General features: G+C 44.1%; 1 protein-coding gene across 2 annotated transcripts in view; it reads left to right on the top strand.

Annotated features, from left to right (window-relative positions):
• The first annotated feature begins 3137 nt into the window (after nucleotides 1–3137).
• Nucleotides 3138–10551, top strand: part of MIER3 (MIER family member 3) — a 33393-nt gene continuing 25979 nt past the window's right edge. Inside the window, exons 1-3 of one of the 2 annotated variants that reach the window (XM_070476706.1) lie at nucleotides 3138–3230; nucleotides 6465–6560; nucleotides 9232–9256. Coding sequence is in view for 1 of the 2 variants with exons in the window: in XM_070476705.1 (XP_070332806.1) it covers nucleotides 7760–7768; nucleotides 9232–9256 (34 nt within the window). In the remaining variant the exon portion in view is untranslated. Of the gene's footprint in view, nucleotides 3231–6464; nucleotides 6561–7703; nucleotides 7769–9231; nucleotides 9257–10551 lie in introns of those variants that run through there. The other variant, XM_070476705.1, reaches the window with a different exon arrangement.

The raw sequence follows: 10551 nt of genomic DNA, 5'->3' as shown, positions 1-10551 counted from the left end.
CCTCTCATGCTCCTCTGTCCATGGGAACGCAAGAGTTGGAAACGACTTAGTAACTAAACCACCACATTGAATGGCAACAAACTTAGTAATGAGGAACTGCTTATTTTTTTGTTTGTTTGTTTAAATTTTATTTAAATTATTTATTATTTTACTTTACAACATTGTATTGGTTTTGCCATACATTGACTTGAATCCGCCATGGGTGTACATGTGTTCCCCATCCTGAAGCCCTCCCAGCTCCCTCCCCATCCCATCCCTCTAGGTCATCCCAGTGCACCAGCCCCGAGCATCCTGTATCATGCATCGAACCTGGACTTTGTTTCACATATGATAATTTACATGTTTTAATGCCATTCTCCCATATCATCCTGCCCTCACCCTCTCCCACAGAGTCCATAAGACAGTTCAATACATCTGTGTCTCTCTTGCTGTCTCGCATACAGGGTTATCGTTACCATCTTTCTAGATTCCATATATATGCGTTAGTATACTGTATTGGTGTTTTTCTTTCTGGCTTACTTCACTCTGTATAATGGGCTCCAGTTTCATCCATCTCATTAGAACTGATTCAAATGAATTCTTTTTAATGGCTGAGTAATATTCCATTATGTATATGTACCACAGCTTTCTTATCCATTCATCTGCCAATGGACATCTAGGTTGCTTCCATGTCCTTGCTATTGTAAACAGTGCTGCGATGAACATTGGGGTACACGTGTCTCTTTCAATTCTGGTTTCCTCAGTGTACATGCCCAGTAGTGGGATTGCTGGGTCATATGGCAGTTCTATTTCCAGTTTTTTAAGGAATCTCCACACTGTTCTCCATAGTGGCTGTACTAGTTTGCATTTCCACCAACAGTGTAAGAGGGTTCCCTTTTCTCCACACCCTCTCCAGCATTTATTGCCTGTAGACTTTTGGATAGCAGCCATCCTGACTGGCATTTAATGGTACCTCATTGTGGGTTTGATTTGCATTTCTCTGATAATGAGTGATGTTGAGCATCTTTTCATGTGTTTGTTAGCCATCTGTATGTCATCTTTGGAGAAATGTCTGTTTAGTTCTTTGGCCCACTTTTTGATTGGGTCTTTTATTTTTCTGGAATTGAGCTGCAGGAGTTGCTTGTATATTTTTGAGATTAATTCTTTGTCTGTTGCTTCATTTGCTATTATTTTCTCCCATTCTGAAGGCTGTCTTTTCACTTTGCTTATAGTTTCCTTTGTTGTGAAGAAGCTTTTAATTTTAATTAGGTCCCATTTGTTTATTTTTGCTTTTATTTCCAATATTCTGGGAGGTGGGTCATAGAGGATCCTGCTGTAGTTTATGGCAGAGAGTGTTTTGCCTATGTTTTCCTCTAGGAGTTTTATAGTTTCTAGTCTTACATTTAGATCTTTAATCCATTTTGAGTTTATTTTTGTATATGGTGTTAGAAAGTGTTCTAGTTTCATTCTTTTACAAGTGGTTGACCAGTTTTCCCAGCACCACTTGTTAAAGAGATTGTCTTTTCTCCATTGTATATTCTTGCCTCCTTTGTAATTCCTTATTGATTAGTCTTTTTTTAAACTTATAAACTGAATAAATTAACTCTATTAGATCTTACATCATTTTAATTTTGAATTGCCTCTTTTTGGTGGTATGATAATGTATCTTATTGTACATGGTTTATAATTTATTTCTCTGTGGTTTTGTAACATCCTTAAAGATAAGATTTAACATGCTCATTAGGATTGAAAAAGGAAGGCAGGCTTTTTCTGAAAGAAAGCAAGTCTGACCTGGCACTTTGTTGTGACAAAGAAGACAGTCTTTGCTAGTTGGGTATGTGGAAGATATATTCCACAAACTGAAAGAGCTAACTAAGTTCACAGCTCTAAGGTTTTTAACAAAAATATATTTAAAACACATGACATAATAAAAATAAATAAGTTTTATTTAAAATACTGTATTCAGAAGAAAGTATTAGAATTAAGAATATTTCCATTTTACCTCCCTTTTCTGAGTATGTTAGGTTAAACAGGTACTCCTAAGTGGAAAAAAATAAATAAAACTGTTACAATTAAGGGTCATTTGATAAATCTTGGCAAAGTCTTTTTTTGTGTTCATCAAAATTAAAGTGAGTATAGTGCAGGACTGTAAGGGCTAGGAAATAAATCCTTGTGTAAGTCAGGTAGTCTTTAATTCTTTGTTTTCATTAAAAAATTGGAGACAATCAAAATATCAGTGTAAGATCATTAAAGATGTTTGCTAGATCACTGCATGCTCTGTTAGTAAAAAGTTCAAAGAATTGAGTGATGGCTTAATAATAAAACTCTTCCATTCTATCTTCTTATTGTATAAATATGGTTTCTCAGAGCTTACTTCTACACAAATAAAAAGAATGCAATTGTTCTTAAACTTATTCTCATTCTCGCATTAAGAAATACTTATCCATAGGTACATGAACTAAAGTTTTTTTAAGGTTCAACTCATTAAGATACTGATTTCCAAGGTAATTTGTATTTTTGTTCAATAAAATTTAATCAAAGTTTATAATACATTCATATTTTTTTTATCAATTGTGAATTAGTAATAGTTGTATTGATAGTCTAGAGGAAAGTTACTTAATTTTGAGTGTTGATTTATAGAGCTATTTTTGTGGCAGAGAAGGATACTATAGATCACAAAAGACTTTTAGGCATAAAGCATATTACAGTGGAATAGAATTTTTGGAGGAAACAAAATGAGAATATGAGTTGAAGGAGAAAGAGAAATCATGTAAAATCTCCTATTGTTAAAGAAGAATTATGTTCCTTTTTTGCAGAATGATGGAGGTATAAAATTGCTATGGTATTTAAATTCCACTGCATACATTTTATAGTGTTATATAATAGCTTTGTTTTTAAATGACCACCATTACAATACGTGGGAAAGAATATCCTTTGCAACTATTGAAACTTTTGAATAGTTTTATTTATTTCTGGCTGTGCTGTGCCTTTGTTTCTGTGCAGGCTTTTCTTTAGTTGCCGCGAGCGGGCTACTCTCTAGTTGCGGTGTGCGGGCTTCTCGTTCTGTGAACAAGAGGCTTCTGTTGTGAAGCGCGGACTCCAGGGCGCGTGGCCTTCAGCAGCCTCAGCGTGTGGACTCAGCAGTTGCGGCTTGCAGGCCCTGGAGTGTATGCTCGGTAGTGGCGCACAGGCTTAGCGGCTCCACATGGGATTCTCCCGCACCAGGGACAGAACTCATGTCTCCTGCAGTGGTAGGCAGATTCTTTACCACTGGTTGGCCGGGGAAGCCTGCAACTATTTAAATTTATAATGAAAAAATTAGATGTCAATTTGGATATGTGGTTCGGCCCCTGGGTCAGAAAGTTCCCCCTGGAGAAGGGAATGGCTACCCACTCCAGTGTTCTTGCCTAGCGAATCCCCATGGACAGAGGAGCCTGGTGGGCTGCAGTCCATGGGGTCGCAAAGAGCTGGACATGACTGAGAGACTCACACTTTTGGATATGTGAAAAGGGATACAGTTCTTCAAAATTCTTTTGATAATGTCCCTTAAGGGACATTACTGAGCTATAAGATCTTACAATTGGTTTGCCTTGCAAAAGTATGTTAGCCTGAAAACATCTTCTTGTTATAAGCACAGCCTTGACTCATGGGTCCGGTAGATTCTCCTGTCAGGGTACCAGGTTCCTTTTGCTTTGTAGTGAATTGAGGATTCATTCTCTCTTTTTTATCTCTGTGAAAGCTCTTTTCTTTTTAAAAATTACTACATAGATCATCTCCCTTCTGCTCACAATCTTTGTTTAGGCAAAACTTACTACAGTGAATTAGCTTTCTCAGAGAGTAGTCATCCATTCTACCTATCCATCAAAAAGTATTTGAGTTTCACACATGATAAATGGATATATTTAGAAAAATGCAAGAAGTCTGATGTAATAGAGAGCTGAACTGTTGGTATTAGTCTTATCCAAAGCCATCTTAAGAGGTAAGGTTAAGAGATATTCTAAAAGTCTGCAAGCTGGAAGCTCACAGTTCACATGACTTATTTAGTATGATTTATTTGTCCTACATTGTGTTGGATGGTTTTTAAATTATTTGATAAAATTGAAAAATCAGAAGATTCACATAATAATCCAGTTTTCCAGCTGTTTTTGGAAATCGAGAATGCCTGTAAACACTGGGCCCACATTCTCACAAAGCAGAGCCAGTCTGCTGAGACTGAGTTAGCCGCTGCTCCATTCGGGCAGGGTTACCTTCTGGTTTGCTGTTGCCCCTTTAGTCTTCACAATGTTCGGCTTCAGTCATTCATTGCGCCTGCCTGACTAGCACAGGCACTTGAGATTGAGACTTTAAGTTTGGATAGTCTATTATTTTCTCTTCGGTTATTAATAGATGGAGTCTGTAGAAAGCTAAATATTTGTATTGCATTACCGTGACCCTATTAAAACTGCTTTCAGTAGGTCATACATTTATAGGGTCCGCTCAACTTTCACGGATGGTCACTAAAAGAAACAGTGTTGTAAACCCTGCTAGTACCCTTTGGGGATCTAGTAGAGGGTATTTCCCTCTATGCTGCTATGTAGCTCAGGCAAGGCATTTCTTTAAAGGTTCTGAAAAGCTTTGTTTCCATGGAAGAATTTGTACATTTCTTCTCAAGGACAATAAGAATCTCAAGGACAAGCATCTGATTGTATTTATGTTTTTGCTTTGACTCAAGAAAGTTCTAAGCCAAATTCATGGCTTAACTCTCATGTTGCAAGTCACACCTCATTTCCTGCATATATTCTTGTTCTAACTTCTTCTCTGAATGTTCATCTAATCTAGGCTAATTATTTTCACTGGTCCTCATTTTTTGTACAGTATTTACATTTTCTTATTTTATTGTATATATTTATTGTTAGACATCTCAGACCACACATTTATAGTCTTGATTTATTTCATTTCTAAAGATGGCTGGAGGCTCTATTACATTTTGGTCCTCCTTAGGGAATACCCTGGTTTCAGTTTTGAGTTTTCCTTGCTCTGGCTCCCATCTACCACATATAAATATTACTCAGTTGCACCATAAGCTTTGACAAGGAGTTCTGCAGTGATCCCATATTGTCCAGCATCCAGTATAGGACTTACTTTCTACATGCCATCTGTTGTGTAGTGACAGTATAATAATAACAATAATAAAAAGTAATTTTTTATTTCAGCTCTCTAGAACAAGGGGACTTTTTAATCTGTACTGACTCTTGGAAGTCATGTCATCAAAAAGAATGAAAGATCCATGTACAAACAGTAGACTGTACACACTTTATCATAAAAGGAATATGTTATGTAAGACTGGTGGAGAACTTTTTCTCTGGGGATTAGGAGTGGAAAGTGGCTCTGTTTCTTTAAACTTCAAATTAATTTAGCTTTACTTATCTTTCTATGAATCCTTATTTAATACCTTGGACATAGACTACATAAATTATGCACTAGGATAAAGAGAACATAAGCAGTCAAAATTAAAAGTGTCTACACAAAATCTTCACAATTTAATAAAAAGAGAATTTGCAGACACTCTCTACTAAGTTTATGCAAGTGTGTGAGAGTGTGTATTTCACAGATATGGCAAAATGGAACCTAAGGCCAGATTTATAGTTTAGATGGGCCACATTTTGCTATGAAGAAAACGTCTCTCCTTAGTGTTAAGTATGACAAGGAGGGCGGTTGGAGATACTTCATGACTCTATCCTAGCCTCCGTTCTGTGGTCAAAAGCTCAGGGTAGTTTAATGACTCTGTCCATGGGATGTGCTCACTGCCACATTTCTAAAGTTAATCACTTGCACTTAATTTCAAGCCATTTTTTACTTTGAAAACTCTAAACACCTCATTGAGGACAGAACATACAATGTGTGCCAAGCCCTCTGGTTTCAAAGTTCAGCTGTTTTTGAGTTATTTGACTGGACAAAAGGTCGAACGATATCTTTCACAGCAGGGAAAGTGTAATTTTCCATGTCTTTATGATGTTTTGAAATGGTTGAAGTGACTTTTCTCCTAAAACTTCCATAAATAAATAACTTTACCAGTGGAATAACTTTAATTTTGAGATGCCTTGCTTAAAAATGTTGAAAGTAACCCTCTCCACTCCTATCCATAATCTAGTTTCCAGCATTGGAAGGGAGAATCCAAGGCAACCCCAGATTACAACCCAGATCTTTCATGTTTGGACAAAAAGAATGGAAAGTTGAAGCTTCTAAAAAGTCTCTCAATTTGTGAGATTACGGCAGATAACCTCAACTCTATCTTTTCATACTAGTGTTTCAGCAAAAGTTGATAGAAGGGCCATGATATCAGCGATTACACTCTTGTCCAAGCCTTCATAGGGTCCTGCCATACTTCTCTGCGTTTGCATCTCACTTATCCAGGACCTTACAGTCGACTTCTCTTTTCCACATTATCTTCTTTTTCCTTCACTTTGGTTTCCATACATATCATTATTTCTGTCTCCTGCATCAAGACAACTGTGTGCCAAGCCAACTGTGCCAAGCCAACTAGGAATATGGGCTCAAACTTCTTGCAAGATTTACCTTTGTGGGATAAAAACCAGTAGCTGGTGAGTATTTTTGGGTACTTTGCTCAAAGTTGTTCTGCGTGAAAACTGACCTGCCAGGAGTTACTTAGGCTTCCCAACAAGACCAAACTGCTATAAGGCATGCTTAGGAGAAGGCACACCTCTTAAACCTTGTCTTCCATCCTTAACCCACCCACGTGCCCACAGGTCTAGCTTCCCATTTGACCCTAAGCAAGTGTTTGAACTTTTGGGACGGAAGTGGGAGGTCGAGTTCTTAAGACTGGGCTCAGGACTCTTGATATACTATTTCTGCCCTTCCACAGGTCTAGGGAGTGTATACCTCTGGGTCATTCCTGTTGGGGGGGTGGGGGGCAGGGTTGGGATTAACCCATTCCCCAAATCACCCTATTTGGTGACTAACAATCTCTAGTACTGTTTTAATTTTTTTCGCGCGTGCACAGTTTGTATTTTATAAGCATCTTCTCTGAATCGTGGAAGTCTCTTCACCATCACTTCTTTGCCCCATTGCCCTTTCTTCTGTACTGTCACTATCTTCCAGATTCTGGCAAATGACCTCTTCCACCGTTTATTCCATGCGCCAGGGTATCAGCGCAATGGGATCAGCACTTCCCATTTCTGCAGGTCTCTTACGGGTAACCGCAAAATGCCTGGTCGCTGTCCTCTCATTCTGGGCTTATTCACGTCCATCAGTCAATCCATTCAGTCCACCTCCCATTTCTCCAGGGCTTCCTCTCGGCCGTTGATCCTTACTTAGGGAAGTCTGTCGAGTTGTCCCTCCAAGTCTCTTGCCCATCTCCCCCACGCCCACCGGGATCGGAGGGTCTGTCAGTCGGTCCGCAGCCGCCCGGACCGGCTCTTGGGCCTCGACTGACTGGACGTGAGTCTGTCCCGCGCCAGCGTTTCCATCCGTCCCCCGGCTGCCTCCAATTCGGCAGGAACTTTACTCCAGCCGAGAGGGGAAGGGCGGGTGAGCGCCGGTGCGGGTCGAGGCGCCCGCAGCGGGCGCGGGGCGCGGCAAGGGGCGCCGGGCGGGGTGGGCTTGCGAGCGGGCCGGGGGTGTCGCGGGCCGCCCTGCCCTATAAGGGGCCGAGCCGCCTCCGCCGCCGGGCGGGTGCCGGGCGGACCGCGGCGGCGGCGGCGGCGGCGGCTGCTGCGATTGGCTCAGGCGCCCCATCCGGGGACTGGGCTCGGCGCTGCTCGTTCGCCCTAAAGGTACCAATATGGCGGAGGTGAGCAGGGAAACCGGGCAGGAGCGGCCGGGCTGGAGCGGGCGCCCGGCGGTCTCCCGCGGTCTCCAAGACGGCTTCGGGGATCCGAGGCCTTTCCCGGGGCCCTGCGGGGGGCGGCGTGGCGGTGTGGGGCCGCAAGGCGGCGACGGGCGGCGGCGGGGCCGGCCGGGGGGCGGGAGCGGGCGCGGGAGCGGTCTCCCTCCGGGACTAGGCCGCGGCAGCTCCGGCCCCGACCCGGCCGGGCGACGGGGCCGGACGGGAGGCGGCGGCCGGCGGCCGCCGGCGGCAGCGAGCCCCGGTTGGGGGACGCCGCCGTGCCGTGCCGCCGAGCAGCTTGCGCGGGCCGCTGGAGCCTCCGCGCCGCCTCCCGGGGCCGGGGTGGGTGGAAACCGGCCGAGCCCCCACCTCCGCGGCCGGATCGCAAAGCGGGGAGCGGGCTGCGCCACTGCCCTGCGGGAGGAGTGTTTTGTGCCCCCGGCCCTTTGGGTCCGGGCTGCGGGCCGAAGGAGTCTCACGCTCCACTTTGCTCCGGCGCGGAGGCGAGCGGGATGCGCGGCCGCTGGGCTTCGGCAGAGGCAAGATTCCCCGCCCCGCAGCCCTGGAGGTGCGGGAGCCCCTGGGGGTAAACGGGGAGAACCAAGACCCTCGACGCTCTCTCCACGGGCTCTCGGTAGCCCCACTTTTCTTCCGATTAAGGGGGTCGGCAGGGCAAGCGGAGCTGCCCTGGACGTGTCCCCCGGGACTAGTGAGCTGGGGCGGGAGGATGGGGGGCGGGTGGCGCAGCAGAAGCCCCTTGGCAGGAGCCCCTTGGGTCGAGGAGCTCGCTGTTGGGCTCGGGGGGGGGGGGGGCGACTAAATACTCCGGGAGGATACCACTGTCTCTGGAACTGCGGATCCGCATCTCTAGACGCGGGAGAGAGGATGGGGGGCTTGCGTTTTTGGTTTGGGGGCGAGTGTCCGGTTTCGAGCTGGCCTACGCTCGGGGACAGAGGACAGCCCCGGAGTTGGGGCTACCGGGCCCCAAGGGGGTGGACTCGATGCAGAGGGCGAGCCCCTTCCAGGAAAGGGTGTTGCCTTGCGAGGTGTTGCTTGGGGCTTGGAGAGCCGGTGGGATTCGGGGGACTACTGAAATGCTAGGGTATGGGGGGACTGATGCTGCTAGCCGACTGTTCTGGGTTCTGCTTCTCTGTAACTTGCTGAGCTCCAAGGGGCGGCTTGGAGTTGCCTGTTAGACACCGGGCTTCGTCCCGGGTCTGCGAGTTTGTACACTGGGGACTCGGGGAGGAAGGCGAGGCAGCCAAGAGGGGCCCGAAGGGGGCCAGGAGCGAGTGGAGCGAAGCTACGTCTTGCACTTTTGGCAGCTGCGGAGGAGCGCTGGGCTCCGCCTCCTCTGCGCCCTGTTGCCGGCGCTGCCTCTTCCCTTGGCTTCGCGATCTAACCGCACGTCTTCTTTTCTCTCCTAGGCTTCTTTTGGAAGTTCGAGCCCAGGTTTGTTCTGTTCTCTTACCTTTTCAGTGGGCCCCAGGGGGTGGTGATGGGGGCCCAAAGATCTATTGCTCAGTTCCTCCAACAAAAATTTGTTTTGCGAGTTTTTCATCATTTGTTTTTAAGAGGTTTCGGTGTTCTTTTTGGTAATTAAGTTGCTTGAGGAAGGAACAACTGTTCTATCTCATATGTTCTCTCTCTTTATCCTTCCATGCTGAAAAAAATACTTTGTTACAAAGCTGCTAACTGACATGTTCTTTTAAAGTAATATATCTAATTCTCACATACACTGTTTTTTATTTTTCTCCAAGCCTGAAACAGTTAATCCCACATCTATCCCAAACTTTCCTCCAACTTAAGCAGTTCAGATTTTAATTTCTTTGACAATTCGCCTCTCTGCTTTGTCAGGATTTGGGGGTTGCTCATATTGATACTCATTTCTCCCCATCTCCCCTTACTTTGTCTCATACATTTTTCAAAATTGAGAAATGCCTGTAGATTATGTTAAATTTTGAAAACTGAGAGTTAGGTAAAGCTGGCCTAATTAAAAGAAACACATACTTTCTGAGGTTGGTCATACAGAATTTTTGAAGTGAGACAACATTAGACCATCTAGGACTGTGTTTCTCAACCGTTTTGGTGTCAGAAGCCCTTGTCATGATCTGATGAAAGCAAGGGACTCTGTTTACAGAACTCTGCACATAATGGGTAATAGCATATAATTTGGGGTTGGTGGAACCCCTGAAACCTGTCCCATGGTAAAGACCCTTCCTCATGTGCTGAAATGGAAGGACAGCTTTATTTCTGTTTCTCATCCCCTTTCCAGCCCCATTTTGGCCGCCTCTTTTCCCTCATAGTCTCTAAGAAAAGCGCCTCTCAACTAGTTCAACTCCTTTATTTTACACTGGAGGAGACTTTTAAATAACTCTGCTGAGAGTTACCTAGTTAATAGAGTCTGGATGGGCTCCCAGGTCTTCAGTTAACCACATGTTGCCTTATAGTGAACAGACCATTTTCCTTGCATATTACTTTGTATATTTAGTCAACCTTCAGGGTCTCATTTGATTATCATTTAAGGTATTATAAAATAATTAACACCAAATAGAAGAAATTTGAGGCTATTTTGAAAATAGCTTTTGGAAATAGTCTTTACTTTTAAATTACTTCTAAGTTTGTTTGATTTTGAGACAGACGTTTCTTTGTTAGAACTGATTTCAGGGAAAGAATATTTATGTACAAGATGCCAAACATCTGGATGATAATGGAAGTTTTCCATTTTGCATCACTGTCTGCTTTTA

The sequence above is a fragment of the Odocoileus virginianus genome, chromosome 14 (assembly GCF_023699985.2).
Source record: "Odocoileus virginianus isolate 20LAN1187 ecotype Illinois chromosome 14, Ovbor_1.2, whole genome shotgun sequence".
In the NCBI taxonomy this organism is placed as follows: Eukaryota; Metazoa; Chordata; class Mammalia; order Artiodactyla; family Cervidae; genus Odocoileus; species Odocoileus virginianus.
The sequence above is the reverse complement of the archived record's forward strand: the minus strand, read 5'-3'. Positions and strand labels throughout refer to the sequence as shown.